Source organism: Podarcis filfolensis (assembly GCF_964270895.1).
Source record: "Podarcis filfolensis genome assembly, chromosome: 8".
NCBI lineage: Eukaryota > Metazoa > Chordata > Lepidosauria > Squamata > Lacertidae > Podarcis > Podarcis filfolensis.
Window position 1 is genome coordinate 52,466,298 of NC_139611.1, and position 26,895 is coordinate 52,493,192.

At 48.0% G+C, this 26,895-nt stretch overlaps 2 protein-coding genes across 4 annotated transcripts in view; both read right to left on the bottom strand.

Annotated features, from left to right (window-relative positions):
- The window catches only part of VAC14 (VAC14 component of PIKFYVE complex), a 70,929-nt gene extending 46,789 nt beyond the window's left edge, over positions 1-24,140 (bottom strand). Inside the window, exons 1-12 of the mRNA XM_083624877.1 lie at positions 23,631-24,140; positions 22,779-22,929; positions 21,614-21,781; positions 21,026-21,088; positions 18,801-18,908; positions 17,106-17,215; positions 16,510-16,616; positions 16,117-16,251; positions 14,958-15,116; positions 14,176-14,236; positions 10,517-10,661; positions 8,799-8,864 (exon numbers count right to left, since the gene is read on the bottom strand). Of these exons, the coding sequence (XP_083481003.1) occupies positions 8,799-8,864; positions 10,517-10,661; positions 14,176-14,236; positions 14,958-15,116; positions 16,117-16,251; positions 16,510-16,616; positions 17,106-17,215; positions 18,801-18,908; positions 21,026-21,088; positions 21,614-21,781; positions 22,779-22,929; positions 23,631-23,734 (1,377 nt within the window). The 5' untranslated portion in view covers positions 23,735-24,140. The remainder of the gene's footprint in view (positions 1-8,798; positions 8,865-10,516; positions 10,662-14,175; positions 14,237-14,957; positions 15,117-16,116; positions 16,252-16,509; positions 16,617-17,105; positions 17,216-18,800; positions 18,909-21,025; positions 21,089-21,613; positions 21,782-22,778; positions 22,930-23,630) is intronic.
- A 1,539-nt stretch (positions 24,141-25,679) lies between these two features.
- The window catches only part of HYDIN (HYDIN axonemal central pair apparatus protein), a 140,746-nt gene continuing 139,530 nt past the window's right edge, over positions 25,680-26,895 (bottom strand). For all 3 annotated transcript variants that reach the window (XM_083624818.1, XM_083624816.1, XM_083624817.1), the window contains one exon: positions 25,680-26,671. In XM_083624818.1, coding sequence (XP_083480944.1) covers positions 26,183-26,671 — 489 coding nt within the window. In that variant the 3' untranslated portion in view covers positions 25,680-26,182. The remainder of the gene's footprint in view (positions 26,672-26,895) is intronic.

The following is a 26,895-nucleotide window of genomic DNA, read 5'->3' on the forward strand; positions in this document are numbered from 1 at the left end:
GAAATGATTACCTGTCAAGCCAACACCCCCAGTCAATGGGATCAGGTAAGGTGAGCATGCAAAAATGAAGAAAGAAAAAGAAAAGATATTTAATATCCCACCAATTTCCCTCCAAAGAGCTCAAGGTAGCCTCCATAGTTCTCACCACTAATTTTATCTTTACAATCACCCTGAGCAGTAGGCTGGCCCGAGAGCTATAGTGACTGACCCCAAGGCCAGTTTCATGGCTGACTGAGAATTTGAATCTGGATCTTCTCAGTCCTAATCCCCCACTCTAACCCAGCCTCTGCCAACTTGGGTGTCCTCCAGGTGTTTTGGACTACAACTCCTATTAGCCCCATGGCTGTGCTGGCTGGGGCTGATGGGAGTTGTAGAAGAAACATCTGGAGGGCCCATGGCTGGGAAGACTGCCCTTGCCCCTACTATGATGCCACCTGATACATGAAGCATTAAGCCCACAGGGTTGTCTGCTCTCACTGGCAACAGGATTTTCACGGTCTTGGTCAAAGATGCCCCCAAGTGCCAGAGGCTGGGCCTGGGGTCTTTCACCAGCTTCAGCCCCTGCCCAAGGTCCACTAAAAGAAAAAAACAAAACACCAAACCAGGCATGTGTACAGCACCAAGCTTGGCATCTGTCCTGTATTGTGCCATGTTGCATGTTTAACGTGTCGCTCAACCACTTGTCAAGCTGCCACAAGTATCACAAACTTGATTCACGGCCGTGGCATCACCACCACTGCACAGGTGGCACAATCTGCCCACAGGAGCCCAGGAAGGCATTGTGCTCCACTGCCAAAACAGAGGCGGCACACAAGGTTTTAATCTGGTGACTCAGTATAGGCCTCTCACTTTTGCAATGTGTCCACTCTAACTCACCTTCCCTAATCACACCACGCATTTGAAGCACTTTAATACCACTCTGAACAGTCATTACTTCCCCCAAAGAACTCTGGGAGTTATAGTTTGTTAAAGGGGCTGAGAGCTGTTAGGGGAGCATCGTTAGAGCTATAAAATCCTCCAAGTGGTTTAAAAGTCAATCCCTCTTCAAGGGAACTTGGGACATGGTAGCTCTGTGAGAGGAACAACTCTCCGCACCCATAGCCAAGGGCAGTTCCCAGAATTACTTGGGGGAAGTCACTGACTATTTGCAGTGCTTTAAATGTATGGTGTGAAGGTGACCTCAGTGGGTGAGCTCTGCTTCTTGCCCAGGTTCTCCTCACCTGATCCTTCCCCTGGGTTGGGACAAGTGAGGCTCAGTTATTCCATCGCACAGCCTGGCCTTGGAAGGGGAAGAGCGTTTGGTATATAGTAGCCTCGATCATGAACTTTGAGCACTCTCTGCAAGCAAGGAAGGAAGGCTCCACAGGAGCAGCATGAAGTTATCTGCTCTGGCCAAGGCCCAGCACCTACATGAAGGCAAGAGGCCTCCCGCGGCTACCTCTCCTCAGCAATGGCCGGTGTCCCATTACACCCTACTGCTGAACCTATATAGACAATGTGGAACCACCTGGGAATGGCATTGAGCAGCAAGCAGCTGCGGCACCAGGAGGCTGTCAGGGGAAAGCACCACATCTTGGCCACCGCTGCCCTGGAAGAGGAACGAGCAAACGAGTTTGCACATATCCATTTTTGATGTGCACTGCCTTGCCTTGTCAAGTTAGCTGGACCCCCCTGGACCCTATTCAGCCTGGCGGTTTCCACATGCAAGGCTGCCTTTGAATGAACTGAAATGGTGCATCCTACCAAGCTCAACCAGGATGGCGAGGAGGGGAAGGGAGAGTGTTTTGCATGCGCGATGCATCTTTCCACTAAGCAAGCCTCCAGCAGGCAGCTTCTCTCTCTCTCTCTCTCTCTCTCTCTCTCTCTCTCTCTCTCTCTTTTGTGCGAGCGAAAGAATGAAACTGGAAGGGTGTAAGAAAAGCAATATCCTGCAGGAACACAAATGCCTAACGTTGCCACGGCAACAGGCCAGGTGCCAGAAAGGCGCATCAGCTGGGTCCCATCATCTGAGAGCAGCAGAAGCAGAAGCAGCCGAGGCAGCAGCTCTTTAAGCTCCCATTATTGGACATGAAAGGGCTGAGGCCACAGAGGCCCTTCCCCTCCCCCACGGACAAGGCAGAGCGTGCAGGGGGGGGGCTTCCTGGTGGGGGAAGGGGTGCAGCCCAGAAGCACAGCCACCACCACCCCTAGCATTAAGAGCCACCAGATCAGCTGGCAGAGATTATTTTTTAAAATGGGAAGGTGAGATTACTTTTTTAGGATTTAGGCTCAAAGAAAGAAAAGCCCTAGATAAAACCGGCAGCGAGAGATGCTCCTATTCTCCGAAGGTGGGGAAAAATAATAGCATGCAAATATTAATCTGGTTTGCACAGGTCGCTGCAGCTTTTGCCCAAGTTCTATGTAATCTGGAAATCTGTTTTTATTTCTTCTCAGATGCTGGATCTGGTCAGATGTGCCTTATGGAAAAGATGAGAGCAGAGACACACCAAAGGGGGAGGGTGGAAGGAGGAACAGCCTTATTGGGAATGACAGTGAATGCATGTGTATCACAGCATAAAGCTGAGCTTTTTTGACATGTTTTCATGTATCTGTCCATAACCACAACGATTAGGAAACAGCACTGCAAGGAGGTTTTGGGATTTTGCATCTAATATGTTTACTACCACTGCGGAATGGCTGAGAGTGACGGAAAGTGGAAAAAACACAGCTCAGCCTTCCACATGACACTAGCTTTGCTGAGTGGAGAGCAAAAGCATTTCAAGGAGGCGTTTTCTAGTAATGAAAATCCTGCTGCTGCTGCTGCTGCTGCTGCTGCTACTGCCTTCCCCCAATGCATGTCTATGAGACTTCCTCTGCTAACCAGATCTAGGTCAAGTTAATGTGCCTCATGTTCCAGTTGAACCAATCTGATGTTCGCTCCACTGGCTCATGTGCAAGCTGCCCCAGTCTTGCTGAAGAGGCAGTGCATGAAAGCACACAACACACACTCCTCCTCCTCCCCCCAAGACTCGAATACTCAAGAGTGCCAGGCCTCAGCACCTTGGGAGTGAATCCTGCTGCCTCTTTAAGGATGGGAACACAAAATGCCACCATGGCTGGAAAGTGGTCTGTGGGGAATGACATATCTGTCCCAGGATCACCAGTGCAGGAACTGGTGCTGCGTGTTGGATTCGACTCCCTGAAAACCTCTCATACCCACTGCTGCAAAAGGGGGCAATGTTGGGTCTGGGCTTTGAGGCAGAATTCCTGTAGCCTCCAGGGCTTCAGTACCCTGTGCCTGCCCTGATCCTTCCGCACCCCTAGCATCAGAGCTACACGATACAGGTGCATTACGAGCACTGCGTAAATGGGTCACCTCTTTCCATAAAACGAAGGCAGCTTTGCAGTACGTGCACATAGCTTATGCAGGGGCAGTGGGAATGCCATTATTCAGGAAATAACTTTGCCACAACATCAAAAAGAGAACCTCAGGGCTTGATATTGGTCTTCTGAGATCCCAGGAACACCATTTCACACAGAATCTACACACAGCAATTATTTAGCACTATTCATTGGTGCTCTTGCATCCTCTTGCAACCTACTTTTGTGCAAAGCTATCCTCTGCTGCTCACTAACAAAGGGCTCTTTCTCTCTCTCACACACACATACAAGTCCAAAAGTCAGCATCCTGAGCAGAAACATCTGCCTGACACTGCTGTCACATCCCATCCACTCGTCCCACCGCCACCACTGGTGGGCAGGTTTCTGGTTACCAAAGGAGTCACCCTGAGCTCTCTGCCTTGCTTCCCTTGCCTCTCTGCTCCCTTCTGAAGAGGAGCGCGGTCAAGGGAGCAGAGCTGGCAAAGATAACTGGAGCTAAAGGAAATGAAGCTGGCCTCTGGCAGACCTCCAGCGCTCAGGCAGACGTGACACATTCGACAGCAACTGAGAAGCATCTTCCCTTCACGAAAAAGGAGCTGCTGCTGCTGCTTCCCCCTCACTTCCTACCATCCACAGAGAGCAGTATCTCAAAGGATAGAGGCCTCCTTATACTTGGGATAGGCGGGGTGATGATGCAACTTGTGAGTTAGCCCCAACCACAGAAAAGCCGGGGGGGGGGGAGCTCCAAATCCTCCTTCAGAAAGAACAGGAATAGGTGCTGCTGTTGCCCCAGTCCGCTGCCACATGGCTCAGTTCCCCAACTATTAGCATGTCTATTTATTTAAGTATTTATAGGCACACAAAAACATGGCAATAAAATCAACAGAAGCATCAGCAGAATCAATAAATACTGGCTAGCAGAAAAAAAGAATTCAAGTTTCAAAAGCCTGTCTAAATAACAGTTTTCAGAAGATGACTACAAGAGGGCAGGGATTGTTTTTGCTGAGCCCTCTCTTGGCAGTGAGTTCCACAAGCCAGCCAAGCCAGCCAGTAACACTCCATTACAGGATCTCAGTGGTGGAGGTGGAGAGCAATAGACCAGGCAAGTCCTTGAGTTACTTTTGGTCCAGGTTGTTTGCAGCTAACACAAGAACCCTGAATCGGCAACCAGTGCAGCTCTCTCAGCGCCGAGTAACATGTTGCCAGTAAATCTGCTCCTGTGAGCAGCTTTGCCGCCTCATTCTGGGCTACCCAGCCGGATGGGCGAGTAGAAATAATAAAATTATTATTATTATTCTGCACTAGTTGCAGCTTCCAGACCAGCTACAAGGCAGCCCCACACAATGTGTGTTACAGTGATCAAGTCCCGAGGTTAGCAATGCATGGGCCATTGTGGCGAGGCCATCCTGGCCACAGAAGTCACCTGGGCATCTAGGTGACAAACACGGACTGAGGAATGTCCTCCAGCTTAATGTTCAGATCAACTGCCCCTGGGCTGATGGATGAATCAGTGGAACACAACCTGCCAAGTGCAAATAGGACCGTGCTGCTAGAAACTCTTCCGCACAGGTTTCTGAATAGCAGAGGACCAGGCAACAGAAAATGCAGAGGCTGCTGCAGACTCTGAGGCCCCCTAGTGGCCAGTGCCTGACAGAACACTTGATGCTCCCAGCTGTAGGGCAATCAAGGAGCCCAAGCTGCTCAGCCCCACTGGGAGGTGGGAGGGCTGAAGGGGCCCCATCCATCTCATAGGAAGGCGGCCTGGGCCCTGAACGCAACTCCCCTTCTGCAAGGGCAGGCAGCAAGCTCTCTCTCTCTGTTGCCTCAAAGGGCTCCTCTACTTAATTTTCTTTTTGTACAACCATAAGAGAAAGAAGATACCCGGTCAAGAACAAGATCTCCCCTATTTGGCAGACCCCCACCCAAAAAAAGAGTGCAATGTGAAGACTAAGCTTGATCCCTCTTCCCCATTTCCAAGAGAAACCAATCAATCTTCCAGTGACAACTTAACTAGCCCCCTTTTCAGTGGGGGAAAGGGATGGTGAACTTTGCCCCTTGGTCTCTGAACCAGAAAATTTCACAGTCCCCATCCTGCTTCTGTTCACTCTGGAGCTGACATTGCCAGAAAGCAGGAAAGCAGGAAAGTCCCCCCCCCTTCTCCCCACACTTTATTTAAGCTATTGTGGCTTAACACAAATGCCAGCAAGGCCCCAAAGCAGCAGCAGCAGCCACCATTAGCAGCCACAATCTACTGGGCAATTTATCCCACTGAAACAAAATGGGATACGCCCAGAAGCGCCAACACCATTCTCAATGAGCCATTCACCACAACCCCAAGATCTTCCCGATTAGTCCCCTCTAGTTCAGACCACATAGGAGAAGTTAGGAATTTTGATGACCCAACGTGCACCTTTTATTAATTCAATATTTTCTAAAGTCCAATTCATAACCTCTGACTACCCAAATGTTTTCCCTGAGTCTAGAGTGTACACAAACTTAAAGGAGGGGTGTCAGAGGAGCTTGCCTCTCCCATGGCACCAGCTCACACATCTGAATAAGTTGCCTGCCTCACCCCAGGGCTGCCCTGTCCCTAAAAGTGCTCTCCCACACCCACATTGTCCCTGGAGGCTGCCACATTTGCCTGCAAATCCGCTGGCCTGCAAATGAAACGGTGACTCCAGGACTACAGCGAGAACAAGGGGAAGGAAGCACATCCGAGGTCACATCAAGCTCACCCTCCTTGTTCTTTGTAACACACCAAAGTCCCAAATTTCAGCCTTGGCAAGCTGGGAGCTGGGAAACCGGGGGAACTGCGGGCCGAAATCCAACCAAGCACAAATAAAAGCATAAACGGATAAAGGCAGCCATTCACTTTGGCACAAGCTTTTGTTAAGCTTCATTGTACTTGGGATCTGCATCACATGGAGAAAAGCCCCATGGGACTCAGTGTGAAAAAGCCCATTCTGCAGGAAAGGCTGGGGCAAGAGGGCTTGCAGCTCTGGGCGATAACGGAGCGAGGAAGGGGAGTGCAGGAAAGCCCCTCCCTCAGGAAAGCCCTGCGGCAGAGGGGGACACAGGAAAGTGGGTGAGAGCGTGAAGGTCTTCAGAAGCATTTGCAATTTGTCTCCCCACCACCCGAAATAGTTTCAGGACAACCACATGGATGTCTCAGTACTCTGAGCAAATGCCAGACTCTTCCCTGCCAAATGTCTCAGTGAGCGCCCCCCCCCCCAAGCACCTCTCCTTCCTTCCTTCCTTCCTTCCTTCCTTCCTTCCTTCCTTCCTTCCACTCACCCAGTGGCACCAGGGCTATGGGCTGGCTGTTCCCATGGGATCCCACATTGTGGGGAAGGAGCTCAGCCGCACAGTGGTCTCAAGAATGCTCCCAGGCATCTTGACTCTGAAATCTCTGGCTTGCTGGGCAAGTAAGACACAGTGTGCCCTTGCATCAATCAATCAATCAATCAATCAATCAATCGACAGGTGGGACTCTTGCCAGTCAAGCATCGTAGTGCAGTCCCTGGGAAATGGTAAAGGCCTTTTTTTCTGCCCAACCTCTAATCTGATCAATCTACCCAAGGTACATCTTGATCTGGCTTACTCAGAGCCCTATTGGAGAACACCTCATGCCCAAGACACTGCAACCCCCTGACAAACACATCCTAGGTACCCGAACACCCATTAGCATCCATCAAAGTTAGGATCCTCCGTGCATGTACCTCCATACCTCCAGTATGCAGCTGGAACCCCTTCTTGCGCATCATGCATTTTGGCTCTCAATATGCCCAGTGGGAAAGCTCAGATCCAACTAGTACTCCAGCTCCCCTTTGTTGCAGGGGGAAACCCTTCCTGGAGTAGCCAGGGGGGGGAAAACACCTGCTTCTAAATATTAGTGGTCTATTCAAGCCCATTCAATTCAATTCAAGCCCATTTCATCTTTGTCTGATCAAGGCTGGCTTTTGGGCAACCTCAGTTGTTCCAATCCTTGTTAGCATGGTCCCCCTTTCTACTTGCCTTTCCTCCCTCCTGTCTTTTTAAATCTGCTTAGGGAGGGCTCTAGGAGAGGCACAAAACACACAGACACCTTTCACAGTGATACAGATGCAATACAGAGCTCAAGAAAACCTTCAGGGGCTCAGCCTACCACCACTCTCCCAAACTACCTTTTCTCTGGTTGTTTGCTGGCAGCAATACATATTATCAATGAAGAGGCAGAGGTTCAGGCAGCTTAAGTAACTCCAGGGGTCCAAGTGCCAAGACAAACTCCTGATTAACTGCAATCCACCCACCCAGCCGAAGAAGAATCACTCCCCATCTGGGAATAGGTTATATCTGAGCTTTTCTCTAACACAGGTACTGATGCTGCTTTGCAGAGATGTGTGTTTGCATCCTTCTTTCCCCTCCAATGCAATTCAACTCCACACCTGTCTACCTGGCTCCAGCAAATCTTTACTGTCTATATTTGCTATTAGATCCCTCACATCTGTACTGTGTCCTAGATTTAACTTCCAGGCTGCCAGTCCAAACCAAATACTATGTAAATAACCATGGCCTCTATTTGTAATAAACAGTGTATTTCCAAACTTTGATCTGCTATCTAGTTGCTCATTCCTTTCAGTGTAATTTGCATCATGGTATGTGACTCCAAGATGCATGTACTTCCCAAATTGTGGACAAGGACACATGGCACTAACTTCTAACAAAGGATGCCCTGGACCACAATGATCGCTTACTAAGGACCTGTGTGCAGGGCCTCTGCTGCGAAGTGTATCCAGCTTCATATATCTTCAGTATCCCAACAATATCTCAGCCTCTTTGCAACAAAGAAAGTAGCAGGTAGGTCAAAGCTAGATGATAGAAAGGGCCTCATCCTGGCGCAAGATCCACCAAGTGGGAATACTTCAGCAGGCAGCTCCCTTCTTGTGAAAGTGAAGCTGAACTTGCCATGGATTTTTATTCTAGGAGATCGCAGAAAACATTCCTAAGAACCATCCCCTCCGAGTCATGAGGCAGAATCAAATTAGAAGCTTCACCAGAGACAGCAGCCTCTCAGCTTCCAGGCAAATGCGACTAGTACAATTGCTTCCATTATTCAACAGCTCAAACTGCCATGGCCTTCAAGGGAAGCACCATCTGAAGTTCCACGCTGAGAATCTGTGGCTGAGGAAGGGAAACTCTGAAAGCCACTTCTTTCAATCCCCTCTTAACATGTGGGTGGTTTGACAGTGCTTCACTCTGTTTACAATCTAACCCACTAAATAGAGCTGCCCAAGAGCATCAGTGCTGAGGAGACAATGAATTTGATGAACTTTTCACCTGTGGTCTGAGTAGCCTACTAGCCACTTTTACTCTCTCAGTACACAGGTTGTTTTTATATATATAAAAACACAAATAAAAGAAATGGAGCTAAATGTTTCCAGTGCAGGATTTATGCTCACCTCATCAGACTCATCAGATAAGGTCTTTAACAAGATGGGAAACAGGCTGTCTGTATGCCGGAACATCTGAAAGGCAAAAGAAGTCCATAACAGTCACAGAAGTCACTGTGTCTGGTGCTCTGGCAGAGGCTGCCACCACAACAGCAAAGGCTGCCTCCAGGTTTAAGAGCATCCCAGTCCTTGTGCTGGAAAGATGCCCTCCTTTCCTGCAAGCTTACCAAACAAACTCTGCAGCTGAGGCCAGAGTCACCAACTAGAGGAAGGGCTTCTTCCTTTGAAAAGTCTTCTATTGCTTTTTGATATATTGAACTAGTTTGCACGTAACACTCAGCCAAACTGTGTTTTAACATGAACACGCAGAGAGGAGACAAACCATGCAGCCAAGGCTTTTCTTGATTTACAGCTCATGGTTTGTCTGCAGTGAGACAAACTACAGGCCCCAGGTTCAGAGCTCTTTCCATGCCAGACCACAGCTTAGGTCAGGGCAGCGCAGCAGCACTGGAGGGAGAGAAAATCAGCTGTGATCTCCTCTCCGGGAGCCTGTGTGTTCATACTGAAGCATGGCTTGGCTTCTCATAACCTTAGCACTTTCAGCAGACTCTATGTAAAGCAAGAAACAATTTGGGCTTCCATCCATTACAAGCAGCTTTATTACCAAGCCAATCAACCCCAAAGTGTGTGGGAGGGGGGAGCAGAAAAGCTGGAGGAGAAAAGGAAGAAAACTTCTGCCATTGAATGTTCCAAAAAGAGCTCCCAAATTTCTCTGACTCAACAACTGTGGCTCACTTAATAAAAAAAATTAGTTCCTTCTGGGCTGAAAAAGCACATGTATCAGGAGTGCAATGCTATACAGTGGTACCTCGGTTTTCAAACAGCTTAGTTCCCAAACAACTTGGAACTTGAACACTGCAAACGCAGAAGTCAGTGTTCTGGTTTGCAAACTTTGCTTCAGAAGCTGAACGTGGTCCTGAGCTTCCATTTTCACTGTTGCACTGCTAATTTGCAGGGGCCCCCCATTGTAATCAAAGCCTTTTCCCTCCCGTTTTCACTGTTGCGCTGCTAATTTGTGCCCCCCATTGTAATCAAAGCCTTCCATTTCTGACTGCAGTGTTCTGTGGTGATATTTGGAGCTTGCATTTGGTGCTTTTGTTTTTGCTATTTTTTGCATTTTTGTTTGTGTGGCTTTTTCATTTTTGTGACTGTGGCTTGTTCTTTGTTTTATGATTGACTGATTGATTGTGTGACTGCAGAAATGGATAAAAGCCCCCCATCTAAACAATGACTATCATCAGTGCAGGTAAGGGAAAAAATTAGTTTTAATTTTTATCATCTACAATACTGTCTTATTTATTTTATAGTACTGTACAGTACATTTATTGCTTTCATTTTATGGCTCAATGGTCTCATTGGATAATAAAATTCATGTTAAATTACTGTTTTAGGGGTTGTTTTTTAAAGTCTGGAACAGATTAATCTGTTTTTCATTACTTTCTATGGGAAAGCACGTCTTGGTTTTGGAACGCTTTGGTTTTAGAACAGACTTCTGGAACAGATTAAGTTTGAGAACCAAGGTACCAATGTATTCTTAAGAGGCAAGCTTCCTTTCCAAAGCTTTAAAAATAGCATCTGCTCTTCAAGGAAGAGTCAGGAGGAAAACAAACTCTAATGTGGGCCAATGGCCATGCTGCAGGGCTGATCTGATCAATGAGCAGACTTGCCTTGCGAGGCGTCTTGATATACAAGTGGTACAGCCACTTCAGGACTGCTATCCGTGTCATCATCCCAATGGTTGAATCGTGAAGGTGACAGTCCAATACTTGGACAATTCCATCGAGGTTCAGGGTCACCTGGATTCTCTCAGTGCTGAAGGTAAAAGGAGACAGAAGTAAGATCAGGCAGGAGCATGGTTTCATTCATTCACTCAATGAATTCCTATACCACCCTTCAACATAAATAACCTCAGGGCAACTTGTACCATTTGGTTTCCCTATTGTCAATGGCATTTGCTGAATGACTTCTTCTCAATACTGCCTACATTGAGTCCATATAAAAGCAGCACACAGAAAATCACAATGCAACAGGCTCCTTGGTCCATCATTTCACCTCAATAAACACTTCCCATATACACAGCTTTCACCTTGCAAAGAGGCAAAGTTTCTATCCCATAAATCACTAAATTATTGCTCCTTTGCTTGCTTTCCTTAGCTGCCAACTGAATGAAAGCAAAGTCATTCTCCATTCCAGCAATGCTGGCAGCTATTTGCCAGCAACTGCTCCCATCCTTTGTCTGTATATTGAATACTTTTTCCATTTTGCTTCCACCATTCCATTTTGTATGCTTAAGAACAAACCCTTAAAAATCTGCGGCAACTAAAGCAACTGCCGTTGACTGAATACCAGCTCATGGATCTGTGTGGCTGCATGTTGCTGAAAAAAATTATTCTCTTTGGCTTTCGGAAGAAGGGAAGCAACATATTGACATTCCATCCCATTATGAAAGATACACACATAACCAAGAGGATGTAATTTATTTCCTCCCTGCTCCTGGTGTTGCCCTGCATGCTGCAAACCCCCTTCTGTGATTTGTTTTGTTACTAATAATAGCTTGTGCTTATTGATTTGGTCCCGAGGGCACGTGATGTTGCAAAAGCCACACAGGTTTGCGTCTTGTCAGTGCACGGATGTGCAGACCACTTGGAAGCGCCATGTGCATAGTCTTGAGCTCCACAACGGAAGAACAGTGGGATGTCAATATATTACTCCAATTCCAAGGAAGTACAAAGGCTCCTGCTACTCCCAAGGGCAGATCACGTCTCCCTTCCAAGCAGATCTGGAAGGAAGGGAAGAAAATTGGTAGCCTCACAGTTAGCAACCAATTCAGTTCCATACAGAGAATGGCTGGAAGGAATGCATGCTGCCCCTTTTAGGAGGTATTAGGAGGCATGCGTGGAACAGAGAAAAAAGCAGGTTTATATTACATCTATAAAACATTTTTTTTATATTTTTAAAAAGTCACAGGGGAGATTATGCAATCTCATTTCAATATTCCAGAAGACACAGGGAGCAAGCCCACCAGGTACTGCTGACTCTGCATCTTAATTTTACTGGGGGTTGCATGGGACCCACTGCCCTGCAAAAGCACCGCAGAAAAGCAGCCCTTGAGCTTGCCTCCTTTCCTGGTCACAAAGCCTCCAGGATGAGAGGTGGAAGATGATTCCAAGTGCCAGTCACTGGGCAACAAAAGGGACAGGAGGGAGATGTGCCCTCCCATGTCCTGCTTGTGGGAAACACTTGCCTGCGAGTGTTCCAATTGGAGAACAGCCGTTACCAAAGGTGTCATGGGCTTTGAAGACACTCGAACTCAGGATGAAAGGGAGAAACGTGCTAAGAGGAAGGCACACTTGGCAAACCATCACCATGATCAACTCCTGCCCAGAAACCTATATCCCCACTGTGGAAGGATGTGTGGATCCAGAATCCGCCTCCACAGTCACTTACGGACTCACTGTTAAAACCGTGCTTATGGAAAACAATCTTACTTGGCTATGAGTGATCGCCAAGGAAGAAAAAGAAGAAGAAGAAGAAGAAGAAGAAGAAGAAGAAGAAGAAGAAGAAGAAGCTGCTGCTGCTGCTGCTGCTTGTGGGGTCCTCACTGAGGTGTCTGATGGGCCACTGTGGGAAAGAGGTGGCCTGGGTGGTTAGATCCAGCATCAGGCCTCCAGTGCTCTAAGGCACTTCTCTTTCTCCAGCTCTTATGCAGCCCCTTATCTGTGAGTCCACAGCTAACTATGTTGACTGCTTGCCTCCAAATCACCACATCCACTTTTGACTCCTCGTTTTCATTGCTCCTTCTCCAAGAATTTTTCCTTCCTCCTGACCATTCTCAGCATATTGATCAACTATCGTTTGTAACTATTGTAGTTAAAAGTTGTGATGCTGTTATTGTTAAAAGTCAAATCTATAATTACTTCATATAAACCTGTATGTGGAATACAATGCACGAACAGAACGTTATGTATGGATCACTTTCCCCACAAAAGCCTACTTGTGCCCCAAGGTTACCCTCAGGGAGGAACTTTGAGTGCCCCCATTTCCCCAAAGCAGCAAGTAACCACCAGGAGAAAGGTCCGTCACAGTGCCAATGCCTTGCCCTAGTGCCTATGCTCAATATCCTGTCAGCACTGAGCAAAGAAAAGTTTTAATCTCCAAGGCATTCCAGCCATGAGTTCCATTCCCAAGGCTTGGCCTTTGTGCTGCTCTGCCATCTCCTGGTCTAGACTGTTTTATTGTAACATAACATTTCTTAAAAAATGAATACATACAGTTCTGGTTGTTGCCTCATCTAAAAAAGGGCACCTGAGAGCTGGAAAAGGAGTATGTGGTGGGGGGAGGTTGGGTTGAGAACTTTCCCTGCAAGGCAAACTGCAAAACTGAGATGACTGGGGGGGGGGGAGAAGGGAGACTTGAGGAGCTGCAGAATTATGCATGCTGCAGCACAGCCTTTGCCAACCTGGTGCCCTCCATGTGTTTTGGACTACAACTCCCATCAGCCCCAGCAACCTTACAGATATGCTAGCTTCCAGGTATACAAGAAACCCAAGGCTGCTGAGAGGGCCACACTCAGGTTCCATGCTTCCTTTATATACACAAACAGACTGCCATGGCCTGTTCATTTTATGGGGTGAAGGCAAGCTAACTGTCTGGGGCAAATGCCACTCAATTATCACCTCCTCTGCTTCACCAAAGTTTTTATCCCACAGGATTCAGCTGCTTTGCTCTTTCTGCCCAGTGGACAATGCCCATCCCAAATGCCCAGAAGGGATCCTGCAAAACTGCTGAGTGCCCAAAGGCAGAACACCTGCCACTCACCAGCTTCTGCTGCCATTTGAAATCAGATGTTTTGCACAAACTCAAATGCTGCCCCTAGAGACAGCCAAAAGCAAGTTTCATAGCTATTCACAGAATTCAAGTCTAAACAGCATTTGGGTTTGTAAGCTACAGTTTGTGGGTTAGAAGAAGGAGGTTTACTATCCCAAGCACAGCTCTGCTTTGACCCACATCAGCTCACTGTGGGGGGAGTGCATGTAGAAACATGCTCGCTTCATCTGAATAAACCCCCTCAGTTTCTAGCAGGAAAGAACCTCACATCATTGAGAGGTGCTTCATAGTTCACCAGCTGCTCTGAATTCCTTCTAAGCAGCATCCTCTGCCACCAAAGCCCATGCAGTACTCTGCAAACCATGGTTTGCAGCAACTCAATGGCACTATCCAGTCCAGCGCAAGATCCAAGCATAGGAATGCACAGCAGAATCTCCCCCTCTGTAAAATGCTACAGAGGATCCCCCAGTTTCATTAACAAGAGGCAGTTGTTTTTTACCTGGCTGGTATAAAGACACTGGTGTTGCTGAAATTGGAATCGCCGGAGGCATCCAGGCAGCCTGCAGGGAGACAGGTGTCAGTTAGCTTGAACATGGAACAACACTGTCAGAGGAACACAAAGGGCTGGCACTTGCAAGGACTGCTCCCCAAACAAAATAGTGATGTGGCCCCAGGTAAGAATGTTCTGAAAACATCAAGACAGTGAGGTAGTCAGGTCTGTAGATAACATTCAGGATGATGAAAAACAAGCAGCCTCGTTGCTGAGGTCCATGGTGTAGCTGACACTCTGAGCAACTGCCTAAACGTCTCTGTGAAAGACCTGGCTTCATTTCCAACTGACCCTGCCCTCACCGGGAACCTGATCAACAGTTGGTGTTTGCTTCTCTCTCGAGGACAGCATCCTCCACCCTTTTTTTACACACAGAACTACTTGAGAACACCGCCTTTTAAAACTCAGCCAATATAAGGCAGGCTAAGTGACTGGAGATACAATTTTCCCACTATGGAGTGATTGGGTGGCCTTGGAACACAATGTCTTGATTGGCTCACGTTTTCCCAGTCATTCCGTGGTGAGAAACTTGTACTGTCCTATCTCCACTTGTTTAGCACATTATCCTGCCGCTCCCCATGCCTCGTATTTTTCTCAGGTAACCCCTTCTCTCCAGCCTGACAGAAAACACATTGCAATACTCCAAAGTCCAGCTCACGAGAGCAGGGATAAGTATCTGCACAAAAAGCCAGACAGAAAGACAGTTTGCTTTGGGGGGGGGGAGGACTTACCGCCCGAGGTCACCTCCTGCTTGGAGAGAGATTCATCCTGATCACCCTCCATTATCTGGGGGGCCGTTGTGGGCTGCTTGGTCTCATCAACCTCATCATCTTCTGGAATAACCAGCTTCATGAGGCTCTGGTTGCACACATTGGCCACCTCTTTGATGCCTGCACCCCATGGATGTAAGAAACATTCATTCCCAAGTCATGTTCCCAATCACCATTGTAATAGGCTCATACAGAACAGGCCCTATGGCAAGAGTCTAGCCTCAAGATCTTTCACAGGGGCCCATAGGCACTAGAACCACAGACAGGAGAGAGGGAGGGGGAGGGGGTGCTGGGCCAAGCCAGAAGGGGCCCATCAAGTCCAGCATCTTGTTCTGACCATGGCCAACAAGATGCCTCACTGGGAACCCCACAAGCAGGACCTGAGCACAAGAGCATCTTTCCCTACTTGAGATTCCTAGCAGCTTGTATTCAGAGGCACACTGCCCCTGACGGTGAAGGAAGAACATTGCCATCGTGGCTGGTAGGCACTGATAGCTTACTCCATGAATTTGTCTGGTCTTCTTTTAAAGCCATCCAAGTTGGTGGCTATCACTATTTCTTTTAGGAGTGAGTTCCATAGCCTTTTAAGTGCTAGAAAACTGGTTTCAGGCTGATATTTTTAGGCTGGCAAAGGTTGCATCAGATATCAGATTTGGCACATGTTTAGAGAACATTACAGCACAAACCCTCTATAAGAAAAAAATAGGGAAGATTCTCAGCTCATGGGCCAAAAGGAATACTGAAGTATGTTTGATTCCTTCTCATGGCCCAGCCTGAGCGATGCTACATCTTTCAGTAAAGATACCCACAAAAGGGGTGTCCACATGAAAATGGCTGTTCTACTGAAGCCAGTCCTTTGCTTAAGCATCCCAGGGAAAGCAATTGTGGGGCTGCTCTGATGTCAAGGAAAGCACAGAAAGCGGAGCTGCTTACGGGGCTGCCCCCCCCAGTCCTTTTCATGATCCACAGGCTCACAAGGAAGCTGCAGCAGCAAAATCCTCCAACGGCATAAACCAGGGCTGTTGACTAAGCCCGACCCTCCTCCCTCCTTTCTGCCAGATGCTGATGGACATTTCTGAAGGAAGGGATGGGAGGAGGAGAGCCTCTGCTGCAAGGATACTCTTCTTCCGGTCATCATAGGACAGGCACGGCAGGACAGCTGTCAGGATCCCCGAGGAATATGGCAGCATCACCCGGCCAGCCAGCTGGATGAATTCGCGCATCCAGCACATGGCAGTCAACTGGATTAGGTCATCTGCAGTCAAAGTGATCAGGAAACAAAAGGTGGTTTAGCAGGATGCTTGGAAAGGGGTGGGTGAGGTGCCTCTCTTTCCCCAGGAAGCCTTCCCTCCTCTTCCCTCCATCACTGCTGAACAGTGCTGCTTCTGTCCTGCTCCTGTGCTTTGTTTGTCTTGTGGTTTAATTTTAATAATATTTGTTTCAGTTGTGATGGTTCTGGAACACACACAAGGATCATACGGTGAAGGGTGGGCTGGAAATACAAATAACTTACCAGAAGCCTGGCAGTGAATCACCAAGATGTTGGCCATCTCAGCAAACTTGACACTGGAAGGGTTTTTCTTTATCTCTTTCAAAAATTCACCAAGGGCCACTTCACACCTGTTTGCAAGGGGGGAAAGGCAGGGGATTTAGAAATAGGTCTTCTGCTATAGGGGAAACAACATGAAAAGGTGTAAAGGGAAGCAGATGCCCCTTTCTGTTCACTCTTTCTCCTCACACAGACACAAGGACAGGAGTCTGCTTGCTGGGCATCCAGCACAGGTTCCAGCCTAGAAACTTTGCTTTCTACCAAGACACTTGAACATAGAGCCCTGAAGCTGGATCACACCGAGATGGGCCCATCTCACCCAGCATCCTATTCTTCAAGTGGCCGAGCAGACTTCCCTGTGGGAAGCCCTTGAGCAGGACACACAAGGCAACAGCCCCCTCCTCTCACCCAAAGCTGCTGCTTCCTGTTTAAGAGTGTCAACTGGGTTGAAGCCGAAGGAAATGGTGATGCAACTTATGGAGCACTGCCCTGGAAACAAGGAGGCAAAGCCTGCGTATCAACAGCCAAGCAGTTATCCCCAGATCCAGCTCTGCACTCACATTTTACGTATCTCCTTGCTGTTGTCACCCAGGATCTGGAAGAGGCCATCTAGAATCTCTGGCAGGTAATCCAGAAGGTTGATATCTGGAACTGACTCCAGAACCAAGATCTAACTCAAGGGGAGAAGACAAACAAAAGGAAGATGATACAGAAGCGCAGTGGCAAGTAGTAGCATATGTCTCTTTAGACCTAAACTGGATTTGCCAAAAGATGTCAAGTGGTGCTTTTCGGGTCCTAGAAGCAGCTTGCATAATGGGAGAGGAGGAAGGGGACAGAGAGTGGGGGTAACACCATTTCAGGGGCAACCTTCAGCCAGCCCAATCTGGCCTTTAGCAAGTGAGTTTCTAAAGGAGATGGGTTGTGTTCTGGAAAATTAGATTATGTGCCAGTGGCGGACCTACACTTTGGGGGCCCTGAAGATTGAACTGTCATGGGAGCAACCAGAAACAAGATCTAGGTAGCCACTGTTATCTTCTTCAATGGGGTTGTTCCCATGACAGATCCCCACACATTCACATCTGTGCTACTGACTCTCGGGATTGTTGAAATATATACAATAAAGCTCAACTCAAATTGGGTCTACTAGGAGCTAGGGATGTGGGTGGTGCTGTGGTCGGTGGTTTGAATCAGCGCAACAGGGTGAGCTCCTGTTGCTTTGTCCCAGCTTCTGCCAACCTAGCAGTTTGAAGCACATCAGTGCAAGTAGATAAATAGGTAGGACGGTAAATGGCATTTCTATGAGCTCTGGCTTTCATCACAGTATTCTGTTGTGCCAGAAGCGGTTTAGTCATGCTGGCCACATGACCCAGTAAGCTGTCTGTGGACAAATGCTGGCTCCCTTGGCCTGAAAAGTGAGATGAGTGCTGCATCCCATAGTCGCCTTTGACTGGACTGAACTGTCCAGTGGCCCTTTACCTTACCTTACTGCTAGAACTAAAAATTTTAAGCAGTGTGGACTAAATTCACTTTTGTGGCCCCTCCAGGATTAAGGGCACTGCAGCTTAAGCTTCATTTGTTTAATAGCAGATCTCCCCGTTATGTACATTCACTCAAAAGAAACAAGACCCAAAAAGTCTTTGAGATACATGGAAGATTTGCCTCACTAATCATTTAAATTTTTAGCCAGCTCAAGGTTAAAATATGCTCCCCAAAGTATTTGAGACTGACAAGGTGGAAATCAGCCTTTGCCACTCTGAAAGGTCATTTTAGGCCACTAAGAGGCACCTCACATAGAAGAGAGCTGGTGCCTTCAGCACCAGCAAGTCTTCACTGGTAAGGAATTCCACACCTGTAGAAAGTCTCTCAAAGGCCCTTTTCATGCAGCCAGGGCACACAGGTGGTCAGAGCAAGGGACTCCCTTCTGCTAAACCTGCAACAGGGCTTGGGAAGAAGGTATCAGGAAGTCAGCAGCTACTGGTGACAAACTGCAAACAATGCCAAGGAGAAACACAAGGAGTTCCACAAAGGAACTATGCATCACCTGTTACCAGCAGTTTCTAAAAGAACCATCAAGAGCAACAATATACACAGCAGCTCCAGCTGCTTCCCAAGCAGGTAATAAGCACCCCCATGCTGCTGTTTATACCACCATCCATTCCAAAGTATCAGAAAACACTGAGCTGACAGTTATAAAACACACTGCTCACTTGAAATGCCAGAGAAACAAATCCCAGCATCAGACCAAAAACACTTACCCAGGAAATGATAAACTGTCGAGCATACTGGTTGTTGGAATAGATTCTCTCACGCAGCAGTGGAATGAAGCTCACCAGATCAAAGTTGTTGCTCTCGGTCACAATGTCCTAGAAAGTCAGAGCCAATGAGCATGAGAATGAGCCTTGACTCCCTTCCCATCACTGCTTGAACCCTACATAAAGTCCAGGACCTCTACCACTCTAGAAAGGAAAGAGAGCCTTCCAGCCATGCATAAGCTCAGCCTTCACCAGCCAGGAGTCTTCCAGATGTTCCGGACAACTCCCATTGGTCACAGCCAGCACAGCTGTTGGGAGCTAGAGTCCAAAATATCTGGAAGATGTCAGGTGTGCCAAAGGCTGCGTTAGCTCCAGACCAACTGCCTGAATCCAAGACATTGTGGTGCTTGAAGGTCCAGCCTTTTCCTAACAGAGATGTGAGATCTGGCTGATGCTGTCCTACAATCTGCTTCATATGCTTGCTGAACACACCATGATTGCCAACACTTCCCTTTATATTCCAGTGTGAATGCATGACTTCTCAGCATTTGTAAGAGGATGATCCCTGAACATCCCCCATTTCCAAGCATTCTGCAGAGATTTAATGTCCTTAATTTTCCTTTTGAACTTATTCCTTATTGAAAAAAAATCCGATTTTGAAACCAAATGCAACTACAGTTAACTTAGTTGGCAAATCTCTAGTCACCTTCATATGTATACAAAAGTAAAACATCGCCAACTAAATTAAACATAGTCCTATCCGGTTTCAAAAGAGGAATCCATATGCACACAAACACACTTGGTAACGTTGTGTTCTCGATCAGTCAACAACATTTGTATCAGGGGCACAGGTCCTGGGGTTAATTATTAAAACCAGCATTAAGTTCCTGGTTGCTGCACTCTCGGAGGCTCCATGACCAGAACCCTTCTAAGGCACAGCGGCTTAGTAAACCTAGAACTTCAGGGAATTTACTGTGTTCCAAACATGTTTTTACTCTGTTGATGTGAACATGGTTGAAATCATGCTCATTACAACACTTTTCCCACACTTCTTCCTCCACTTCCAGTTGATCCTCAGAGTTCTGGCCATGAGGGCAATGCCCTCCGTGCTAAATTAGTTTTCATGTTTGGTATTATGACCAACAGGGATTCTGTGGAAGAGCTGGTTCCTCTTTCATTTTCTAGTTTTTTGGACTCCATGCCTTCTTTCTCATACAGAGAACAATCATGCCCTGTCTGTTTTCTATAGAGGTTGTGAAGAACCAAATCTTCTCAATCTTTTATTTTTTAAAACCCTGTTTGTTTCCCTTGTCCTATATAACCAAAGCCTCACACCATTTTAAATATCTGCTCTTTTTTCTCTGGGGTGCTTGAGAAGTCCTCTGGTGGCTCAGCCAGATGCCCAGGCAAAGGCCAAAGCTGCTTCAGAGGTTTTACTGTATAGCTTTTTCTTCCCCTTTCCTAGGGAACTCAGATACTCTGTTTCTTCTGGAAGAGGAAGCTCGCTTTCATGCAATTCTGCTTGCTCTTCAGGGAACAACCAATCTCAGAGGACAGTGGGAACAAGGAAGGTGACCTTTGATCTCTAAAGAAGAAGGCTGGTCAGCAACATCCGCCTTGCCTCTAGAACAAGATGGCTTGTTTCTTAGCAATCTAGGATGCAATGCCAGTAGCTAGAGCATCCAGCCAGAGGTGCATTATGCATGCTCAGTTTGCTTTATGAACCTGGTTTCAGTTTCCCATCTTTCAAACTCCCATAAATTTCTGATTCCCTTAGAAAAATTAACAGAAGTGTCTGTCTGTGGGAGTTGGGTCCACATTCCAGTGCTACTTAGCTCCAACACAGTCTCCAGCCTTCTCAGTTGCCTCATATAAAGCATGAATGGCAGAGCTGCTGAGAACATGGTCTCTCTCCTGGCCTGGGACCCTGGCAGACACCCAAACTCACCACTTTCTGCAAAATTACCTTTCATATTACTCATCACTTGTATCACACCCAGAAGAACATTCTCACTTTTTTAGCACCTTTCTATATTTAAAACCTGAAAACCAGGATAGTGGATTCTACATGAGATCACAAATACCACAATTTGATACCTGAAATCAAGCAAATTCCTAGGTTCTTTGCCTTATTCAACACCCCAAGACTAATGCAGGAAATATGCATCCCTCCATCTGTAACCTATCCCCAGCACATCATGAGCTGCTGTCAGTAGGAAGAACTGTACCTTCAGAAGCCGGTCCAGGAGTTCAGATCCACTTTTGACATTTGGGTCTGGATCTGCAGCAAGCTAGGAAAAACAGAGAGAGTATGTGGTGTGGCTGAGCCGTGTGCGTAAGACACTAGTAGTGACTTGACCAAGAGACAACGATTTTCTGTTGGCTATTGACTCCCAGCAAGGGAGCAGGGACACCACCTCCTGTCTGACAATAAACTGAGCTCCAGAAATGCCCAGAAAGTGTGCAAAGCCAGAGGCAAGCCCCAACCCACAGGTGCACACCACCATCCGAGCTATGGTTGCCGTGAGCGATCTGGAAAGCACATTCATGGACCCCTGGACCAGACTCTCCGCCAGGTTCCCAGAGCTCTTCTGTAGCCATGTTAGTATTAGGGGGATGAACTGGAGTGAAGGCATCAATGTAGGAGGAACATTTTCCTCTAGGGGATGCTTATGGAAATCTTCAGTGCCATATCTCAGCCCCAGTTGTCCAGAATCAGCACCCACCCCTCCAAAGAGCCCCAGAGCAGGAATATACAGGACATCAGAGACCTTACATGTGTGAGACATTCTTGGCCTGTCAAGAAAACCCATTACCTTGCTCAAGCCATCAAACAGCACTTTGAAGTGGGGGAGTACAGAGCCTCTGGCCACCTTCACAATGTTGTACAGGGCCTCACAGGCGTAGTACCGCAAGCGGCTGTCAGCATCATTGAAGCATGTCAGCACAGGCTCAATGAGCTCCTTCAAGTACAGCCCAGAGTCCTGCAAATCAAAACACAAGGATAAGGGGGGGGGGGGCGGGAGCCATGCACTTAAGCAGTGGCTACACCAGAGTGGAGCCCCTGCTTTCTTGCAAGTGCACCGGGGTGGGGGTGGGGGCTTGGAATAGGGCCAGCAAACCTGGCTAAGAACAGAATGCCCAGGCACTGACTTTAGCTGGAGTCACCAACATCATGCTTGTGGGCAACACAGATTCCTCAGGCACACAGGTGCTAAAGTCTCCATCAATTGTCCATTTTTTAAAAATGAGATGGGAGAGAGTTGTTGTGGAGAGTTGTGTTCTGTGAAATGAACATTTGTTGGTCCCACAACAGTTTCTTAAGTTTCCAAATGTGTCCTCAAATCCAGAAAATATGGGCACCCCAAACCTAGAGCAAAAGCTCCTTACTATGCAGCAAAGGCAAGAAAGTCCATTTTAAACAGTGAGAGGAGATGGGCCAGAATTCAGCCTCTTTTCAGGAATGTAGGAAGAGCCGTCACTCTGCTAACAAGAAGTCCCATCTCCCTTGCCTTTTCTGGCCACTGATGGGAGGGAAGGGAACCTGTTCCCTTCTGACAATGCCAAAACATCCAAAGGTGGCTCAAAACTTGGAGTTCCTTATTAGCCAAGTAATGTGTGAATAAGCCTAAATTTTGCCAGGGAAAATGGAAGGAAATTGGTCAAAGGCAGCTGGAAGCAGCACACAGCTTGACTAAATGCTTCCCTACATATGAACATGTTACTTGGAGATATTTCTTAACATTGCACCAAATCAGCATTAGAGCTTAATTATTCATAAAACTTTTTTTTGGAGATTGTGATAAATAATTTTGTAACTAATTTGGAATCCATTTTTTAGATTTCCAAAGTCATCCATCACAGAATGTCTTCCTCCTCTGGAACAAATGTGAGGTTAGAACAGACAGCCTCTCTCCCTTCTAACAGAGGACAAGGGCTCATGTCCTCCTATGGGGTCAAAGAAACAGCAACACCACCTACCTTCCCAAGAGCAATGGAGCAGGCTGCCAGGCCAATAAGCCCCCCTTTTCGACTATGTGGGTGCTGGGAAAGTGCAAACTCCTGAGAAAGAATCTGAATCACATGCTTGATCTGAGCTGTGCTGTTCTGAGCCACAAATTCACGCACCAGCCTAAAAACAGGAGAATAAGAAGGCTGTATCATGTCTCACCAGGTCCATGTCTGGCTCCAGTTTAACATGAGGAATATATTTCTTTTAATTTAGCTGGCCATTAGCAACCTTGTATGCCCACAAATGAATCATCTATGAACAAATGGAATGGAGCCAGAAAACTGGTCTACCCTGCCCAGTTTTGCCCACTCAAGCTGACAAGTAGTTTTGCAAGGTGCATGCAGGGAGAAAGGCTTGGTCTTCTCTGTGGCTGGATAAGGCCCTTCAACCATACGAACAGCAGCCTGTCTCTGTGTCAAGCCCTATTTCAGGGCTTGATCTTTATGCCTGGTATGTGGTGAGAGCGGAGAAATTCAGGATTGAGAGAAGAGGTGCAACTTCCTCAGAGCTGCTGTTTGTAGATCCCGCTCTAAACCAGCACTCCCGCCCCCGCTCAGGCCTGCTCCAAGAGAAAGAAGAGGCCCTTCGGTGACAGGATGAGCAGAAGCAGCCAACGGGCCAGCCCTTCAGCAAGGGGAGGCGGGCGCTGAGGAAAGGGCTTTGGCTCAGCGGCTGAAGCCCCGCCAATGGCACCTCAAAGCAGGGCGGGGAAAGACCCTGCCGGGCGCTATTAATGCGCTGCTGCTGCCAGTGCGGTGCGAGAAGGGGCCCCTCAGCGGCCCAAGAGCGTGAATGGAAGGCAGCCCGCCCCCCTCGCTCACTTCTCGATTTCCAGCGCCGCCACCTTCCGCTTCTCGTAGAGTTTGTCGTTCAGGGCCCGCACGATGCTCGGCGTCAGCGGAGAGAAGTCCTTCTCCGGGTTCATCGTGCCGGTCGTCCCGCCTTGCCCCGGCCTCAAGGAAGGAAGGAAGGAAGGAGTGGAGAAAGGGACGAGCGGCTCCCGAGCGCAGGAGCAGGTGGGCGGGAAGGAGGCACTGGCGCTGCTGTAGCGGAGGAGGCGCTTCCCCCCTCTCTCTCCCGCTACCAGGCGGCGGCCATCTTGGTTCAGTCACGTGAGATATCAGGTGCTTCCTGCTCCCCCCCCCCTTCCCGGCGGTCTCACGTGACAAATTCCCCCGAGCCGCTTTTCTTCGTTCACGCGGTCCTCGAACCGGCTCCCGCGCGTCGCCCGCGATCAAGGCGCAGTCAGGGCGGCGCAGTCCACCTTGAAGCTCGGGGAGGCTTGGTGAGGCTTCTCGCCCAGCGCCTTCGAGCGACGCCTCATCCGGATCAGCAGACGCCCCTCTGGGGCGGTGGAGCGGGATCGCCCAGCTCCAAGGGCCAGCAGCTCTCGCTTTTCCTGCCTTTCTGGGCTGCCTCCAACTCAATGCTGCTCATAGACCCACTGATACGGATGCCTTAAGTTAGTCGCCTTCCTTCATGTCAGCGGGTCTCGTAGACCCAGCATTGGCTACAGCACCGTTTCCCTCACTCTACTGTATAAAGTGATTGCCTTCAACAGTTTGACACTCGAATCCCACCTTTCGTCCAAACAGACATTTGGGGAACCCTTTAATTTTATTTTTTTACCATCTGGCAAATAATGCCATTGCCCCAACCCTCTGTTGCTGAGCATTGCTGTAAAGGAGGGGTGGCGAACCTGCAGCCATCCAGCTGAGGAGACTTGAGTCCCAACAACTTCTGGAAAGTGCCCACATTAGCCACCCCTGCTTAAAGCATTTCAGTCTGAAGGAACTTAAATGATGGCATGTTGAATGAGAAACAGTCAAAATCATACTTATCCCACATGTCCCTAAGTTTCACTTGAAAGACTGGCAGCACAACCCCCTCTACCTGTTTATTTAAAAGAAAGCCTGACACTAGCACAATTGTGAGCAGTGGCAGAGATTGCGCTGCTTAATTAGGAATCAGCCACTTGTGGAAATGGCTCACTTTTCTCTATTTGGCCCTAGTATGTTGTCAGAGCAGTCCTGCTCTGTCGGGGAGGGCAGTCCTGAAGAGAGGCATGCTGGCAAATAGCACCTTGTTGGAAAGCATCTGGGTCATAAGCAAGGAGGCCCTGGTCTCCATCACTATCACCAAGAGAAGTCCTGTTATCCCCTCTGGAGTCAAATATTTCACTGGATATTTTGCCCATGCCCTTATATGTTTCTCTGCAGCCAGAAGTTCCAGAAACAGATTCTCAGGATGCCAGCTGTTCCTCTCAGCCTAACCTGCGCATTTGCACAGCTGAGTCTACAGACAGGTATGTGACATTATGCACAACCCTGATGTCACAGGTCATGGTTGTTCTGCCTCTCCTACTTTCTACCATGGAGGGAACTGACAGCTGATTATTGCCATCCACAGCATCTAACTGTTTCCAGGCAACCTGAGCAGACATAATAATAATAATGATAATAATTTATTATTTGTACCCCGCCCATCTGGCTGGGTTTCCCCAGCCACTCTGGGCGGCTTCCATAGAAACAAAAAATACGCTAAAATATCACACATTAAAAACAGGGCTGCCTTAAGATGTCTTCTGAATGTCAGGTAGTTGTTTATCGCTTTGACATCTGACGGGAGGGCGTTCCACAGGGCAGGGGCCACTACCGAGAAGGCCCTCTGCCTGGTTCCCTGTAGCTTTGCTTCTCGCAATGAGGGAACCGCCAGAAGGCCCTCGGCGCTGGACCTCAGCGTCCGGGCAGAACGATGGGGGTGGAGACGCTCCTTCAGGTATACAGGGCCGAGGCTGTTTAGGGCTTTAAACGTCAACACCAGCACTTTGAATTGTGCTCGGAAACGTGTCCTGACAAACTTTCAAGCACTTTCTTGTTTTGTTTAATAACCTTTATTCCAAAATAAAATCTTATGTAACAAGACATTCTTATCATGAATATAAGGCAGAATCTCATTTTGCACATTTCCAGGTGATGTTTTATGCTGCTGCATTAACTTATTCAGCAGATTGAACACTGGAGGAATGTTAAGGGCAGAAGGACATTCCTGGTATGGTGTGTGCTGCCCTCCTTACACAAGGAGACACTTGGTTTGTTCTGACAGAAATCTTGCATGTGGAAGCCCTGTATAACACACCCTGCTGTCCTCCGTGCCTGCCGCAAGGACAATCACAGAGGGCTTTCCTCCCCTCTCCTTCCAAAAGGTACAGAGGCATTGCCAACTTTTCCTTCTCCTAAGAAAAGCAAGGAAGATGCTTGACACAGGGGCTCAAATACCAAAAAGCAAGACAATGCGCTGACCGTCTAGCTCTCTCTCCCTCCTTATGGCAATGCTTAAATGAAGCAAGACAACACAGTGGCTCTCCACAGTTTCATTTCTCAGGTGTGATACCCTTTAGATAATAAACCCAGGAAACTCCTGAGCCCAGCCCAGCTGCACGAGGACAAGAAACAACCAGCTTGCTGGTGACAGCGGCTTTGGTGCCACTTGGGTTCCCTTCAAAGGAAACTAGGATGGTAGCTGATTTCTTAGCCTTAATAGTCTCAGTGGCCTTCACAGTGAAGGCAGAATTCTCCACAATGTAGGAGAAAGCCATGGGATGCAGGAAGACATTCTTAAAGGGAATGGATGTGCTGGTGCCAGCCCTGATCTGAATAGGCCCCTGTGGTTTAGGAGGGATTGATGTGCCACTGAGAGGGATGACGTAGTCGCCTCCTATGGCTGAGGAAAGGACAAGTGTTCCCTTGCATTCACCCAACTGGCATGGCTCAAAGATTACTTCCACGCTGACCTCAGTGCCTCCTAGAGATCCTGCAGGTGCATTGATGACTTTATCCACGTGGAAGTCAGGGCAGTCAAGCTGGAAAGAGAGAAATCACAGTCTGGTTGGTCTGGTGGCTGCAGTTGTACCACAGAGCAGACAAATGTAACATTTCTTATTGACTCAAGTCTTGTCCAGAGGGTCAGAACAAACTCCAGTAAAACAGAACAAACAAACTGGGTTGCATTATTGTTGTGCTCGCGCTCAGTTACTGCTTCCTCTCCCTGGCAAAACTCCTCCTGCAATGCCTTTGTCCTTTGGAG